Here is a 17,851-nt window from a genome sequence, read left to right as displayed (position 1 = left end):
CTCTGCAGCTCAACGCCTGTCTCCAACCCTCTGCTCCCACTCTAGGTCCCCATTCCCCATTTCTACAACAAACTCTCGCTTAGATTTCTCCCCAACGTCCTTCTCATCTTTGGGTCTTGGTGTACTCCCTCCCTGGGGGTGGAATACGGCTGTGATGGAGGGAGGGGCTGGCATCAGCGCGACCCAAGCAGGGTGTCCTCGGAGCAGCGGAGACTGATGCCAGTCCCTCCCTCCATCACAGTCCTCCTCTCTCTCACACCAGGTGATCAGGTGTCACCTGGTCAAGTGTGTCGCCCCTGGGTGGCCTGGGCCTGGGTCTTCCGACCTCTCACCTGGGCCTTGCGCTGCGGTCACCTCATCCAGCTCTCTTTCACGTCCTCGAAGATTTCTGTCCTTTGTTCCCCTCACCCGTCTCCCCGGGGGTGCCTCCCTGAGCCCCCGAGTGGCTTGGATTCCCCGAGACACTTCCTCCCCAGCACTCTCCGGGGCTCTGCCTCCAGCTGTGTCATTATCCGATGAGTGTCTGTCCCCCCTTTGCGAATGTGAGCGGCGAGAGGGCCTGGCACGCAGCAGGTGCGCTAAGTAGTGAACGCGCGGAGCCAGAGACCTACACGGAACGGGCGTGTCCAGCGCCCAGACCCTGCCAGGAGGAAGGACCCGCGCCCTGCGGCCTCCCCGGGACCCCGCAGCGCCCCCCGCTTCCCCCTGCGGAGCCGGAAGCCGCCGGCTGGTCCCCTCCCCGCGGCGCCTGCAGCCTTATCTCTGCGCCCCGAGGGCCCCGGGAGGAGCCGCGGGCGCACCGGGAGGGACGGGCGGCGGCATGGGCCGGGGGCCCCGGGGTGCAGGCCCGCCTCGCCGCCTGCTGCCGCTGTTGCTGCTGCTCGGCCTGGCCCGCGGCGCCGCGGGAGCGCCGGGCGCCGACGGTGAGTGCGGGCGGGGAACGGCACGGGCGGCCCCGGCTGGGCCTGGAGGACTCTGGGCTCACGGACGCTTCCCTGCCCCTGGGCCGGGCCGGCGCGGTGCCGAGGCGTGGGGCGCAGGTGGGACCCGCGCCGGCCGTTGGGGATCGGCAAGGAGGAGCTCAGAGAAGCGAGGAGCTCCCCGCCGGGCTTCCCTGCCCCCGCCCGACCCCGCGTCACCGGGGGACGCCGGTTTTGAGGCGGCCTGGCCGGGTCCCCAGGGACCTCTGCTGCCCAGGAGGCGGGGGTGGGGGCTGGGCGCGAGCGCGGACGCGGGCAGGGCGGCGCCCGGGGGAGGGCGGGAGGCCAGGGCGTTCTGCGGCGATGTCACGCTTCCGGCTCTGCGGTGGCTTTTGCTTGACACATTTGTGACCCGAAGCAATTTTCTTTCCACTTTTAAATTTTTCACGTTGTTAGAGAGCCGAGTGCTAAATATGGTGAGAAGGAAGCGTAAGGAAGAGTACAGGAATGAAGCCATTAATTCACTCATTCATTCAACAGATGGCCCTTGAACAGCTTCCCTGTGTGCAATGAGGGCGGGCAGTGAGGGCCCTCGTGGAGCTCACTGTCTGGAGGATTTAGACCAGCAAATGTTCTATTTCCAAGCGATCGAGGGAGTTGTTTTTCCTCCTCTGCAAAATGCAATGTTGAGCGGAGTAGGAATTACACAGAGGATTCAGACACGCAGGGGAGGTGACATTCATCCACATAACTGTACTACAAGGCAGAATGGCATGAGTGTTCTGGGAAGGTGTGGGTGGTGAGGGCAGGGAAAGGGAAACCGGTGGTGACCCTTGAGCTGGGCCATCAATGATTGGTCATATTTGGATATGGGAAAATGTGGAAAAGGTATCCCAGCTCATAGCAGCAGGCACTGCCACCTCTCCACAAATGTGTGTAGAATGAATGAATTCCCTCAGAATTCTGGCTCGGGGGAGAAGGGAAGGAAGCAAGGAGAGGCACCAAAGGTAGAGGGCAAAGTGCCTTGACTGGCAGACCTAGGCCTTTGGACTTAGCTGTGCCTGGAAGCCACTGGAAGCTGTTTCAGGGAGTGACATGAAAAGTGGGTGTAGCCAGTTCTAGGTGCTTCGGGAGCCGCAGGTTAAGGTGCAGACGTGGCCAAATCCAAGCACAACACCACACACAACCAGTCCCGAAAATGGCACAGAAATGGCATCAAGAAACTCCAATCACAAAGATACGAATCTCTTAAAGGGATGGACCCCAAGTTCCTGACAAACATGTGCTTGCCAAGAAGCACAACAAGAAGGGCCTAAAGAATATGCAGGGTGACAATGCCAAGGACATAAGTGCACGTGCTGAGGCCTTGCCCTCATAAACCCCAAGGAGGTTAAGCCCAAGATTCCAAAGGGTGTCAGCTCTTGCCTACATTGCCTGCCCCAAGCTTGGGAAACGTGCTCGTGCCCTCATTGCCAAGGGGCTCAGGCTGTGCCGGCCAAAGACCAAGGCCAAGGATCAAACCAAGGCCTAGGCTGCAGCTCCAGCTTCAGTTCCAGCTCAGGCTCCCAAAGAAGCCCAGGCTCCTACAAAGGCTTCAGAGTAGAGATCTCTGTTTGCCAACATGAGGATAGAAGGATTGTCCTCCTTGGACTGCTATCTGCATGGGGCTGATGTCCTCCTTTGCTATTTGTATAAATAAACTTGAGGCGGGGTGGGGGGAATAAAGGGTCTAAGGAACCCCCCATCTTCCTTACTAAAACCAAACACTGATCCTGAAATGGAAGGAAACTTCCATGTGATGAGATACATGGGGTCTTGTCGTTGAGATTCCTGCCTGCTGCCCCCACCCCCATTCTCTTTGCCTTGGGACTTTTACCATGCCTGGTGGGTATTACAATGGCTCGATCTTCTGAAGTGGCCATTTTTGTAATATTTGGTGCCCTGGTTAAGATTCCTTCCTTGGCTCTATCTCCCAGGACAGTGCGCATAGGACTTGCAGATGCTTGGCGTCTATTTCAGGATCTCTCTAAGGTAGGAGACTGTCCACTGTGGTCCCATTGAATTGTTAGGCTAACATGGCTGAACACAGCTAGTAGCTACCTAAGGTCAACTGTAACTAAAGGTTTTGGGGTGAATTTGAGGAAACAGAAGTCAAGGCTTCCTGGTTGAGCCTGCTCTCCATATGTAGACATTCTCCCTTCATGTTCAACCTTGGAGAACCTGGTTTTATGAAGGGCAGGTTTCCTGATAGTGGACAATGTAGGGAAAGACTGGAGGCTTGGACGAGCCCGTTGAGGAAGTTGTTGCAATAGCTGGCCTGGAAGTTCTGAGGACTGGGCCCACAGTAATGACAGCAGAAGTGGAGTGAATGTAGACAGTAAGGTGGAAATGGACTGGAAGGAAGGATTTAATAACAGATGTGAAGGTGCAAGGGAACAGAAGGGGAAAGATGACACTAAGGCTTGGGGGCTGGGTGACTTGGTATATGTTTCTACGGGAGGAGAAAGATTTGGAAAGAAAGATGATTTGTTGTTTTGGACATCCTGAATTTGAGGTGCTGTTATGGATTTGGAAAGATGAAATCAATAGACTTGATGGTTGCTTGAAACCTTGAGGTTGGCAAGATTGGGAGGATGAAGGACAGATTCTTGGAGAGGATTCTTGGAGTTTAGATGGTAGATGCAAGTTGAGAAGGAAGAAGCAGCATCCAGGTAGAATGGAGAAAGACTGGGCTCATTTAGTCAAGGAAACTTGGAGACGGGAAGCTGAGAGGTGGAGATTGAGAAAAAGGCTTTGAATTTGATGGATCTGGTCACTGGAGACCCAGAGCTAGCAGAGAAGAAAGGGTGAGAGCTAGATGTGAGGGCTCTAGATGGAGGGCAGAGACCTTGGTTACAGAGTAGATCCTCTTTTTTTTTTTTTTTTGGAGATGGAGTCTTGAGTCTTGCTCTGTCACCCAGGCTGGATGGAGTGCAGTGACATGATCTCACTTGCTGCAACCTCTGCCTGCCGGGTTCAAGAAATCCTCCTACCTCAGCTTCCCGAGTAGCTGGAATTACAGATATGCACCACCACGCCCAGCAAATTTTTGTATTTTTAATAGAGGCAGGGTTTTACCATGTTGGCCAGGCTGGTCTTGAACTCCTGACCTCAAGTGATCTGCCCACCTCAGCCTCAAAAAGTGCTGGAATTACAGGCATAAGCCACTACTCCTGGCCTCGGAGTAGATACTCTCTTTTTTTTTTTTTTTTTGAGATGGAGTCTCACTGTGTCACCCAGGCTGGAGTACAGTGGCGTGATCTCAGGTCACTGCAACCTCTGCCTCCCAGGTTCACTCCATTCTCCTGCCTCAGCCTCCTGAGTAGCTGGGACTACAGGCGCCCACCACCACGCCCGGCTAATTTTTTGTATTTTCAGTAGAGAGGGGGTTTCACCGTGTTCGCCAGGATGGTCTCGATCTCCTGACCTCGTGATCCGCCTGCCTCAGTCTCCCTAAGTGCTGGGATTACAGGTGTGAGCCACTGTGCCCGGCCAGAGTAGATACTCTTTAAAGAAATTAGAAGGAAAATGAAGGTAACATTCAGTTGAGCTGGTCAAGTCAGTCCAAGATTTTTAGGGAATGCAAAACAGACTCAAACATATATTAGACTGAGGGGTATTATTTAGTAGAGAGGGGAAAATTGAAAAAGCAAAAATAAATGAGATAGTTAATGGATGGAGCAGGTCAAAAATTAAACTTGGGCTATAGATGGGAGAGGTTAGTTTCTGAAAGTAGGGGGCGAGGAAGAAGATTGGAGAACTGTGCTTGCCTTCTCCCATGGCAGGCTGCTTAGTGAGTGCCCTTCGTATTTCAAAGCAAGCCTGGGTGTCCTCACTCCTCCTAGAAAGTCCGTTGGCGCTATCCACTTCTCTTTACAGCACCAGTAATACCATATTCCATGCCTTGGCTGTACACTTATACCATACTGCAGTGTGATTGTTTACTAAACTAAGAGCTCCTTGTGGGTAGGGACAGTGGCTTGTATTAGGAATCTGGTATGCAAATAAATGAATACCATCCAAACGAGAATAAGCAAAGGCTATTTATTCAGGGCTTGCTGTGACAAGGGAGTCAGCCATCATCACTTCCATTTGGCAGAGACTCAAAGATAGGCCGGGGGTGGAAAAGTGTTACAGGAGGAAAAGGAAGGGGGTTGGTGGGTGGTGGTGGTTCAGGTGTGCCCAGCTGGAGAAGTTTCCTAGCAGCATGCCTCCCATGTGATTGGTGAGAGGGCCATATCTGGCTTTTCTGGTTAGTCCCAAGTTGGAACTGGGGGCAAAAATTAGGGTAACTGGCCATTACTGATTAAAGCCTGACCATTTGGGGCTGATTGCTACAGAGTTCCTGGAATGATTGCTGCAGACTGTGGGTTAGAATTCTATTTTAATATATGGGCTGGGTGCAGTGGCTCATGCCTATAATCCCAACATTTTGGGAAGCCGAGGTGGGCAGATCACTTGGGGTCAGGAGTTTGAGACCAGCCTGGCCAACGTGTTGAAACCCTGTCTCTACTAAAAATACAAACAAATCGGCCTGGCATGGTGGTAATTACAAGGGCCCTTGTAATCCCAGCTACTCCAGAGGCTGAGACAGGAGAGTTGCTTGAACCTGGGAGGCAGAGGTTGCAGTGAGCCGAGATCATGCTACTGCACTCCAGCCTAGGTGACAGAGCAAGACTCTCTCTCTGTCTCTCTCTCTCTCTCTCTCTATATATATATATATACACACACACACACACACACACATGATCTGACCATTTTCCATTTGTATATTCAGTCTCTCACTGGCAACATGGGCTGAATGACCTTAATTGGCATCAAAGATGTTTTGGGGAGGAGAGCTGAAGTCAGATGACCTGAGTGTAAGGAAAGTGTGTTTCACATAATTGATATGGCAGGAGGGTGTTGGCAGCTGGGTGGGGTGCAGGGCCCGGGGGAGTCCAGAGTGTAGGAATGGGCGAGGAAGCATAGAACCAGTCAGTCCTGTTTCTTAACCTTTCTCTGGCATTCGTTACTGGAGTCTGGGGCCTGTTGGCTCAGGCCTGGCTGGGGGTCAGGAAGTTGTTCTTGCTCTACAAAGGTCACCTGACTTCACTCATCATGCATTTCATGCTTGGTCTTCCCTCTGTCTTCATGAATCACAGCAGCACATTCACTATTCAGGGTGAGCCAGAAGAGGAAAGAAGAGAAATAGAGGGAGTGGAATTTTTTGGAGTGATTTAAAGTTGCTTAAAATAAAGGGCACAGGATTAGAGTTGATGAAGATGCCCACCATGGCCTATTTTCTACCTCCAGGGACTTGGTCCTGGGTGTATTCTTGGTCTTCTGGTCAAATCCTAAAATGGGTTCTTAGGTCTCTGTAGCTCAAAATCGCAAGTGGTCTGCTGGCCTCAGCTCTGCAGAAGAAAGAGGGAAAATGAATTGCATGGATTAAGAAAAAGGGTATACTCAGCTGGGCGTGGTAGCTCACGCCTGTAATCCCAGCACCTTGGAAGGCTGAGGTGGGTGGATCACCTGAGGTCAGGAGTTCAAGACCAGCCTGACCAACATGGAGAAACCCTGTCTTTACTAAAAATACAAAAAAATTAGCCAGGCGTGGTGGTGCATGCCTGTAATCCCAGCTACTCGGGAGGCTAAGGTAGTAGAATTGTTTGGACCCTGGAGGCGGAGATTGCGATGAGCTGACATCTCACCATTGCACTCCAGCCTGGGCAACAAGAGGGAAACTCCGTCTCAAAAAACAAACAAACAAACAAAACAAAAAAAGGGTACACCCGGCCGGACATGGTGGCTCACGCCTGTAATCCCAGCACTTTGGGATACGGGGGTGGGTGGATCACCTGAGGTCAGGAGTTTGAGACCAGCCTGACCAACATGGAGAAAAACCCCATCTCTACTAAAAATGCAAAAATTAACTGGGCGTGGTGGCACATGCCTGTAATCCCAGCTACTCAGGAGGCTGAGACAGGTGAATAGCTTGAACCCAGGAGGTGGAGGTTGCAGTGAGCCGAGATCGTGCTATTGTACTCCAGCCTGGGCAACAAGAGTGAAACTCTGAAACTCCATCTCAAAAAAAAAAAAAAAAAAAATAGGTACACCCTTCTGGAGAATGAGTCAGGTGTAAGACAGGTGTGAAAAGAACCGGTAGGGGTTAAGTGAGTGACTGCCCGACATGAGCCTTAAGGTGTGGCCTAAATGAATGGCACTCAGTGTGGGTTGGTTTCAGGTCCTGAGGCCAGGTGTGGGGGCCCCACTGCTGGTTGATCTTGGTCACACCACAAAGTGAACAGGATCGGGTCATATGAGCCATTTTGTATGAGGAAAGGTTGAGAGTTCTTTTTTTGTTGTTTGTTTGTTTTTTGATTTTTTTTTTTTTTTTTTTTTTGAGTAGTCAAATGCAATAGTGAGAAGGGGGAAAGAGTAGAATGAGAAGTTTGATCTGTAACTGACTATCAACAATCAACTAACTCACTACCTTTGGACCAGCCCAAGTGAGAGTTCTTGATGGAGAATGTCAGTCCTAAATTTGGGTGGGTGTGGGAATTATATGACGGTTTGAATAGCCCTGCAAATATTACATTGCCGGAGAGAGTAGAGTGCTCTGTGTCTTGGAGGGATTTAAAAGCAGAGTCTATGTTTTCGTTTCTGGATTTTTTTTTGGTCAGGGATGTTGGAAAGGAGAGAACGTGAGATTTCTCAGATTCCTTCCACCTCTGGAATTTGGTGGTCTCTTAAGAGCCATGCAATTTTATGTAGCGTTAGAGACCACTTGGGAATGCTTTTCCTTCCTGAGTTCTGGCACCCTTGGCTTATTTCCTCCCGTTGTTTGATCTGTCTTTCCAGATTTGACAGACAGAATCTCAGGAAGGTTGTGCAGTGGATTTGTTTGGTCTGACTGTGAATGGTCGAGGGTTAGGTTAAAAGCAGATTTAAAATTTAAGCACTGCATTTGTGCTTTTTTGTTGTTGTTGCTGTTGGTTTTTTAGAGATGCGGTCTAGATTTTTGGCCAGATTTTTGGTCATGGACTCCTGGGCTCAAGTGATCCCCCCATCTTAATCTCCCAAAGTGCTGGGATTACAGGTGTGAGCCATTGTGCTTGGCTTGCCTTTGTGCTTTTAAACTACCTTCTTCCCTTGACTGTGAACATCTCTTTACTGCACTATAAAGTCCATCAGGTAATGTCTCAGAAGTACACTGAAGTTGTTGCTCGTGTATTGAAGTGAAGAGTGAGAGCGGTTCTCAGAGGCTGGCAGCCTCCCTCTCTTCCTGAGGTAGCTTTACTTGGTTGCAGTGGAGAGGAAGGACAGGTGAGCAGGGCTGAAAAGGTGAGGAGGTGAACTTTCCACTTCTGAGTCAGCTGTTACCCAGCAGGCTGGGAGGATGTGGCGAAGACAGGGAGTGATTATGTAAATTTGAATATTATGGTTTCTGGGATATCAGCCCATCAATGGGTAGACACCTGAATGCACAAAGATATTGCTCTTGATTTTTGCATCAATGCATTTCTCCATCAGTCTTCCCATTGGTGTAATTGGGAGTTGGCTAGTTAACCATCAGTGTTAGTACCTTCTTTTATTCATTAACAAAGAGTTGTTGAGTGGTTGGTTATAACAATGTCTAACACATTTTAATTGCTTTTCATGTATTAACTCATTGATATGGTTTGGCTGTGTCGCTACCCAAATCTCAACTTGAATTGTAGCTCCCATAATTCCTATGTATTGTGAGAGGGACCCGGTGAGAGACAATTCAATCATGGGGGAGGTTTCCCCCGTACTGTTCTCGTGGTAGTGAATAAGTCTCACGAGATCTGATGGTTTTATAAGGGGTTTCTCCTTTCACTTGTCCCTCATTTTGTCTTGCTGCTGCCATGTAACACATGTCTTTTGCCTTCTGCCATGATTGTGAGGCCTCCCAGCCACTTGAAACTGTGAGTCCATTAAACCTCATTTTATTTATACATTACCCAGTCTTGGGTATGTCTTTATCAGTAGCATGAAGACAGACTAATATACCCTCATTTACTCTTTAATCCTCACAACAACCATATGAAGTAGGTTTATTATTATTCTCGTTTTACAGATTTACAGGATACAGGCACAGAGATCACCAAGGATTACAGAGCTAGTAAGTGGCATAGCTAGGATTGTAACTAACCCAAGCGCTTGTAACCACCGTGCCAAATACCAGGCACTGCATCTTGCAGACTGTTTCTAACAATGACAACAAAATCTGTGGAAATGGATATAAATATTCATGTAAATTATCTCATATTTGCATATTGCTTTACACTTCATACAGCATTTATATTTCTCATTTAATCTTGACTACAACATCTTCATCTCATGGATGAAGAGACCTGGCCAGGCACAGTGGCTCATGCCTGTGATCCCAGCACTTTGGGAGACTGTAGCAGGAGTATCGTTTGAGCCCAGGAGTTTGAGACCAGTCTGGGCAACATAGGGAGATCCCGTGTCTACAAAATAATAATAATAATAAATTGTCTGGGCGTGGTGGTGCATGCCTGTGGTCCCAGCTACTCGGGAGGCTGAGGTGGGAGAATCGCCTGAGCCTGGGAGGTCGAGGCTGCAGTGAGCCATGATTGTGCCACAGCACTCCAGCCTGGGTGACAGAGGGAGACCAAACAAACAAACAAACAAACAAACAAACAAAAAACTGGAGAACTGACCGTTTAACTTGCTAAAATCACATAACCAAGGAACAGGACTCCAATCCCGACTCTGGTTGAGACACCAAAACCAGTCTCACCCTCTCATTGTTAGGTGTAGTTTTAGCTTAGGTGAGCACTGCAGAGCTGGGACGGGCAGTGAACCCAGCTCAGCAGCGTTAGCCGGGGGATGTGGTAATAGTAACAAAGAACACTTGTCAGCCTTTCCCTCCTCTTAGATTTTGGGTTCTTCAACTTTCCTGTTTCTCTGTCAGTAATCCTAGTCGTCCCTTGGAGTCCCTCACCTCTGCAATCGTTCCCTCGGTTACTACCGGCAACCACCTCTCTGCTTTCAGGCCCGGAGTATGCTGACGACAGAACTAAAGCCAGCCTTGACGTAGGTACCGAGCACCCCCGACACGGCTCTCCCTCAGATCATAGCAAAGCCCTAGCAATCTGTCTCTGGCCTGGAGAATTCCTCTCCCTTGGGTTATTCTATTACATTTGTCCCACAGCTGTGCTATGCGGCAATCGAGACTTGCTGAAAGACTTCTTTCAGTATTGCCTTTTCTTTCCACAGGATTCTGACTCCAGTCCCTGAGGTTGAGGTTGAGCTAGTCTGGCAACGCTCCTCTCTGTGTGGTCCACCTGGGAGCAGTTTAGAAAAGCAGATTCTCAGGCCCTGCCTCTCCCCTGCTGAATCAGAATCTTTGGGGACACTGTGTTTTAACAGGATCTCTAGGAAGCATGACCAGCTGTCTTGGTTTGCACAGAATTGAGGGGTTTCCTGGGACACAGGACTTTTTGTATTAAAACTAGGACGAGTTAGTCACTAGTTTCCAGGTGATTCTTAACCGAGCCTCAGGCTGTGGAACAGTGGACCCGTGTGGTCAGAGAGTTGCCCTGCAAAGTCCTGCAGAATAGGCTAATCATGGCTGAATAATAAGCACCCCTGCTTATTATTTTTTTGGTTTTCTTTGGAAACCACCTTCTCATCTGCAGATAGTCTGAGAAGCTTTGGTAGCCTGGAACCCATCTTAGTTTTTTTTTTTGCCGGTATGGGGAACAAACATGTATTGAGCCAGGTACTGTCTTTGGGGTTATACTTATGCTAAATTATTTTCTTTCTTTTCTCTTTTCTATTCCTTTTTTCTTTTCTTTTCCGTCTTCCTCCCTCCCTTACTTCCTTCTTTCCTTCCTTCCTTCCTTCCTTCCTTCCTTCCTTCCTTCCTTCCTTCCTTCCTTCCTTCCTTCCTTCCTTCCTTCCTCTTTCTCACTCTTTCTCTCGTTCTCTCGTTCTTTCTCTCTCTCTTTCTTTCCTTTCTTTTTGTATATCTCATCTAAATAAATTACTCTAAATGGGTCATTAAAACAGGTACCCTAAGAATGAAGTGTGTGCCAGATGTGGTAGCTCACATTTGTAATCCCAGGACTTTGGGAGTCCGAGGTGGATAAATCACTTGAGTCTGGGAGTTCCAGACCAGCCTGGGCAACATGGTGAAACCCCATCTTTACAAAAAAAATACAAAAACTAGCCAGATGTGGTGGTGTGTGCCTGTAGTCCCAGCTCCTTGGGAGGCTGAGATGGGAGGATCACTTGAGCCCAGGAGGTTGAGGCTGCAGTGAGCTGTGATCACACTACTGCACTCCAGCCTGGGCAACAGAGTGAGACCCTGTGTCAAAAGAAAAAAAAAAAAAAAGGCCAGGTGTGGTGGCTCATGTCTGTAATTCCAGCACTTTGGGAGGTTGAGGTGGGTGGATTGCTTGAGGTCAGGAGTTCAAGACCAACCTGGCCAACATGGTGAAAACTCATCTCTGCTAAAAATTTAAAAATTAGCCGGGTGTGGTGGTGCACATGTGTGGTGGTCAGCACATGCGTGGTGGTCAGCACATGTGTGGTGGTGCACACGTGTGGTGCCAGCTACTCAGGAGCTGAGACACGAGAATCGCTTGAGCCTGGGAGGCAGAGGTTACAGTAAGCTGTGATCGTGCCAATGCTCTCCAGCCTGGGGGACAGAGCGAGACCTTATCTCAAAAAAAAAAAAAAAAAAAAAGAAAAAAGGATCAAAGACCTAGTATTTGATTGCACAACAGGGTGACTATAGTTAATAATAATTTAATTGTGTATTTTAAAATAACTAAAAGACTATGACTATTGTTTGTAATACAGAGGATAAAGACTGAAAGGGATAGATATCCCATTTTACATGACAGGATTACTATGCATCTCATGCCTGGCATTAAACCATCTCAGGTACGCCATAAATATATACACCTGTGTACTCACAAAAGTTAAAGTTAAAAATAAAAAAGAAGGAAATGTCAGAACTTTAGGGAGAAGGACTTTCGGGGGCTCTTTATCTTCTGCTACTCAAAATGTGATCCACCTGTGAGCTCGCTAGAAATCCAAAATATAGGGCTCCTCCCCAGACCAACTGATTTGGAGCCTGCAGTTTAACAAAGGTTAAGATCCCCAGGTGTTTTTTGTTTGTTTGTTTGTTTTTGAGACTGAGTTTCGCTCTGTCACCCAGGCTGGAGTGCAATGGCGCAATCTCAGCTCACTGCAACCCCCGCCTCCTGGTTTCAAGCGATTCTCCTGCCTCAGCCTCCCGAGTAGCTGGGACTACAGGCGCCCGCCACCACGCCCGACTAATTGTTTGTATTTTTAGTAGAGACGGGGTTTCACCGTGTTAGCCAGGATGGTCTCGAACTCCTGACCTCATGATCCGCTGCCTCGGTCTCCCAAAGTGCTGGGATTACAGGCATGAGCTACTGTACCTGGCCCCAGGTGTTTCTTTCTTTGTATTTTTCTTTTTTAGTATGTATGTATTTTTTTACCTTTATGGGTACATAGTAGGTGTGTATATTTATGGGACATGTGACTTTTCTTTTCTTTTTAGAAACAAGATCTCACTCTGTTTTCTAGGCTGGAGTGCAGTGGCATGATCATAGCTCATGTAACTTTGCACTCCCGGGCTCAAGCAACCCGGGTTCCTGCCTCAGCCTCCCCAGGTGATTTGAATGCACTTTAAAAATCGAGAAGCCCAAAGTCCTTGTTTTAAAGATGAAAAAACTGAGATCCAGAAAGGTTAAGTGGTGTGCTCAAGGTCACACAGTGAATTTGACTCAGCTAGATTTAGGATCCGGCTCTAACTAGCTTTCAAGTCCAGTGCTTTCCCCATACCTGGCTGCCTTCCTTTAAGGCCATGTGTGTTTGTCTGGGCCTATTTATTAAATAAACTTGAACTTAATTCAGTTTCTTTTAAAACATTTTCTATTCTATCCTTCACTAATTCAGACTGGACTTCCTTTAATTTATCTGAGTGAGTCCCACCTCTTTGCTTCTTAATATTTTTTATGTTTATTAGATTAGCTCAATAGTTACATGAAATAGTCCTTTTCCAGCTGGTATTAAGTTTTTTTGTTTTCTTTGTTTTGTTTTCTGAGACAGAGTCTTGATCTGTTGCCCAGACTGGAGTGCAGTGGCATAATCTTGGCTCACTGCAACCTCTGCCTTCCAGGTTCAAGTGATCCTCTTGCCTCAGCCACCGGAGTAGCTGGGATTATAGGTGCCCGCCACCATGCCCAGCTGATTTTGTTGTATTTTTAGCAGAGACAGGGTTTCACCATGTTGGCCAGGCTGGTCTTGAACTCTTGGCCTCAAGTGATCTCTCCTTGGCCTCCCAAAGTGCTGGGATTATAGGTGTGAGCCACTGTGCCCGGCTGAGTTTTTGCAAATGGATCTATATAAATTCTGCATCTTTATAATGATAAGTTTTTTATTTTTAAACTTTTTAAAGAGACAGTCTAGCTCTGTTTCCCAGTCTGGAGTGCAGTGGCTCATTCAAAGCTCACTGCAGCCTGATCTCCTGAGCTCGAGAGATCCTCCCACACCAGCCTCACAAGTAGCTAGGATTACGTGTATGCCCCACCATGCCCAGCTAATTAAATTTTTTTTTTTTTTTTTTTTTTTTTGTAGAGATGGGGTCTTGCTATGTTGACCAGGCTGGCACTTTGGGAGGCTGAGGTAGGAGGATTATTTGAAACCAGCCTGGGCAACATAGTGGGATCCTGTCTCTAAAAAAAATAATAAAATGAAAAATTAGCCAGGTGTGGTGGGATGTACCTGTAGTCCTCATTACTCTGGAGGCTGAGGAGCGAGGATAGCTTGAGCACAGGAGGTCGAGGCTGCAGTGAGCTGTCATCACACCATTGTACTCCAGCCTGGGTGACAGAGGTGACAGAGTGAGACCTTGTCTCAACAAACAAACAAACCAAAATGATGACATTACAGGTGTGAGCCACTGCACCTGGCCCTAGACAAGTATTTTACATAAGAAAAAAAATTTAAAAATTTCCATTTGTCAGCCTTAAATAATGAGATTCAGAATGTATGATATATATGAAATATAGAGTTTATTCTAGCATAAAACTTGAGGGTGGCCACTGGGAAACACTGACTTCAAATGAATGGAGTCTTCCTTCCAAAGTGGGGAAGTTAGCGTTTTATTTATGTAGAAATTGTAGCAGAATTACATTTTCCATACAAGACCAGTGCGTATGCCACAGCTAGTTGGTTGGTTACAGATTGCTACACTCCAAGGAAAATTACTTTATTACTCCATGAGGAGAGATAGTGATCTAAGGGGGTCTTATCTCTGGTGCCATTTGGGCTTAATTATTTACAGGGGGAAAAAGAGGCAGAAGTTACAGCTGTATACTTTGTGACTCAAACTGCATGCATGCCACATTCCTCTCAAGGCTTGGTATAATTTAAAGTTCCAACAGCTTTAAGTTTGAATTACTTAATTTCACATATTTTATTGTTGTTTCAATAGAATCATATTTATGTCTATTATTGTACTACATGCATTTATGTGTGATTTCAGTGTCTACTTAAGGTTTGTAGCCTTTGAACAGCGTGTTTATGTTGTCTGTTCAGTGGGGAAGTAGCTTATAATGAATGGGCTTCTTTGGTTTTCAGTGAAAAATTCTTACAGGCTTCCTTAGCTTGGGTTACTTTAGTTACTTGTTCTCTAAAGCTGTGTACCTGCTATCTACCATCTCTCAATGGCATCATGAGAAATTTGGGATCCAGAAACAAAATGATTTCCCTATAAAAATTTGAGGTTCCCTCCCCTTTTTTGCCATCAAGGCTTTAATTCTATTAGCCCCCACGTGAAAACAAACCAAATGTTTATCATCAGATTGGGCACCATATATTATCAGATTATCATCAGATGCAAATTGTGCATCATATATTCCGCATCTTGGGTTTCGTGGTTGTCTACATTTGTTAAAACCCACTGAAACTGCACACTTAAACATGGGGGCGTTTTATTGTATGCATATTATATCTCAATAAAGTTGATTTTTAAAGTAAAAAATGTAATTTTCAGTATTTTCTTACTATTTTGGTAAAGTAGACGTAAGGCAAATTTTTACCATTTTAGCTATTTTGAAGTGTGCAATTGAGAAGCAAGTTGTATATTATTGTGCAACCATCACTATCGTCCATCTCCAGAACCTTTTCATCATCCCAAACCGAAACACCGTACCGAAGATTTAGGGTGTTTAATAAGATTGCATTCTTTTTTTTTTTTTTTTTTTAACGGAGTCTTGCTGTGTCATGCAGGCTGGAGTGCAGTGGCGCAATCTCGGCTCACTGCAACCTCCGCCTCCTGGGTTCAAGCGATTCTCCTGTTTCAGCATCCTGAGTAGCTGGGATTACAGGTGCACGCCACTGAGCCCAGCTAATTTTTGTATTTTAGTAAAGATGGGGTTTCACCGTGTTGACCAGGCTGGTCTCAAATTCCTGACCTCAGGTGATCCGCCCACCTTGACCTCCTAAAGTGCTGGGATTACAGGCATGAACCACCGTGCCTGGCCAAGATTGCATTCTATGTACAAATTAAATTGGGGAGAATGTTCATATGTTCATCATCGTAGGGTTGATCACAAACGGGTTTTTGAACTTGACCCAGGATCCATTATTTAGAAAGTATTTCCAAGATTTTGGTTGCATGTCATTATGTTTTTTTTTTTTTTTTTTTTTTGAGATGAAGTCTCACTTTGTCACCCAGGCTGGAGTGCAGAGGTGCTGTCATGGCTCACTGCAACCTCTGCCTCCGGGGTTCAAGTGATTCCCCTGGTTTAGCCTCCCAAGTAGCTGGGACTACAGGTGTGTGCCACCACACCTGGCTAATGTTTTTGTATTTTTGGTAGAGACAGGGTTACGCCATGTTGGCCAGGCTGGTCTCAAACTCCTGACCTTGAGTGATCCACCTGCCTTGGCCTCCCAAAGTGCTGGGATTATAGGCATGAGCCACCATGCCTGGCCCTGAATGTCATTATGAATTGACAATGTACTGATCACACGGTTTTAAAATGTTTTGTGCTAAGATGTTGATGTGTTAAGATGGTTAAATCTATTTAACCCATATGATGGACATTTAGGTGTGGGGACTCATCCTCACTTCAGTTTGGTGTGTTGTCCTTCTAATCTGGAGCCTTCTGGTTCGTTTTCTCCCAATTGTAAAGTTCTGTTCTGTGCAGCATCAGTGAAGGAATCTGGGCATTTAACTATTCCTTGCAGGTATTTTCAACCAGTTCCTTGAACTTTCATTCCTATTCCTTATGTCTGTCTTCTGAAATTTGCAGAGACTCTGCTTCTTGGGCCTTTCTAGGATTGGCTTTTAGTTCTTCCTCTCTGCTAAGGCAATTACCATGCGTCCATCTCTTTCTTTTTTAACAGAGATGAGGTCTCATCATGTTGCCCAGGATTAGTCTTGCACTTCTGGGATCAAGGCCTTCCAAAGTGCTGAAATTACAGGCATGAGCCACTGTACCTAGCCCATCCATCTCTTTCTTATCTTCTTTATTTTTATTTTTTTTGAGATGGAGTCTCACTCTCTTGCCCAGGCTGTAGTGCAGTGGCATGATCTCAGCTCACTGCAACCTCAACCTTCCAGGTTCAAGTGATTCTCTTGCCTCAGCTTCCCCAGTAGCTGGGACTACAGGTGCCCGCCACTGCACCCGGCTAATTTTTGTATTTTTAGTAGAGATGGGGTTTCACCACATTGGCCAGGCTGCTCTTGAACTCCTGACCTCAAGTGATTCACCCGCCTTGGTCTCCCAAAGTGCTGAGATTGCAGGCGTAAGCCACTCCGCCCAGCCTCATTCTCATTTTCTGAAATACTGTTAGCATCTTTTGTCTGCTATCATCTTCTCTCTCAGGGTTTATACCTTCCTAGTCTTTTATGTAATTTACCCCCCCCATTGCATTTGATAATATTTTCTAATTCTTTAACATCTTTAAAATTTTATTTACTAATCCCTAAATCCCCATTTTCTTTTTTTCCTTTTTTCAGGCTTCTTGTATTAAAATTCTAGTTTTTTTTTTTTTTTTTTTTTTTGGCTGCCTGCTTTTCTCTCTCTTTTTTAGGCATCTTAGGCATCTCTTTTTTAGGCACTGAGACTGGGAGATTTCCAAACACACTAACCATGCTACTATTTTGTGTGTTCTTTTTTAAAATAAGAGATAACACAAAAATGAGAAAAACCACTAATCTTCACTAAGTAATACGAAATTAACCATGGAATATTTACAACATTTATTCTATCTCAGACCATAAAGAAAAATGCAACAAATTTGAAAAAAGTAAAAATTTTAAAGGCCACATTGAAGTATAAAAGTATATCTTAAGGTATAAAAACACATAAAACTTACATTTTCTGGAGTAAATATGTTTTTATACCTAGTGTTAAACATTTCAATTTTGATATTCCCTTTGTCCCAAGAATTATTTAGGAGAATGTTCTGTGGTTTGCGAGTATGTTTCTTTTGGGGTTGCCAGTCTTGTGTTTTGTTTGATAGTTTTATTACATTATTATGTGGTCAGATAATTCAGGCTTTAACATTTTTACTTTTTTGGAATTTGTTGCATTTGTCTTTATGGTCTGAGATACAATAAATGTTGTAAATATTACATGGCTGATTTGGCATTACTTAGTGATGATCAGTGGTTTGTCTTATTTTTGTGTTATCTTTTATTCTTTTAAAAAACACGCAAAAGCAGCATGGTTAGAGTGTTTAGAAATCCCTAGCCTCAGTTGGTTTCATGCCTAGAGCAGCCTAAGGGCTAGGCTGTCTTACGTGGGTAATAACAGAGCCAAAACTAAAATGAAATTCAATGCTAGAAAGATTCTCTTGACTAGGTCACT

The 17,851-nt window shown here is 46.2% G+C and overlaps 1 protein-coding gene and 1 pseudogene across 9 annotated transcripts in view; both read left to right on the top strand.

The window, feature by feature from the left end:
* Nucleotides 1-254: 254 nt before the first annotated feature.
* Nucleotides 255-17,851, top strand: part of SUSD1 (sushi domain containing 1) — a 135,264-nt gene continuing 117,667 nt past the window's right edge. For 5 of the 9 annotated variants that reach the window (XM_021927275.2, XM_021927276.2, XM_031654402.1 and 2 more), the window contains exon 1: nt 256-923. In XM_021927275.2, coding sequence (XP_021782967.2) covers nt 821-923 — 103 coding nt within the window. In that variant the 5' untranslated portion in view covers nt 256-820. Of the gene's footprint in view, nt 924-17,851 lie in introns of all 9 variants that reach the window. The other 4 variants (XM_031654403.1, XM_021927270.2, XM_021927274.2 and 1 more) reach the window with 4 other exon arrangements.
* On the top strand, nt 1,790-4,014 carry LOC116270124 (annotated as a pseudogene).

Source organism: Papio anubis, chromosome 13 (assembly GCF_008728515.1).
Source record: "Papio anubis isolate 15944 chromosome 13, Panubis1.0, whole genome shotgun sequence".
In the NCBI taxonomy this organism is placed as follows: Eukaryota; Metazoa; Chordata; class Mammalia; order Primates; family Cercopithecidae; genus Papio; species Papio anubis.
This window is presented reverse-complemented; position numbering and strand designations above follow the sequence as displayed.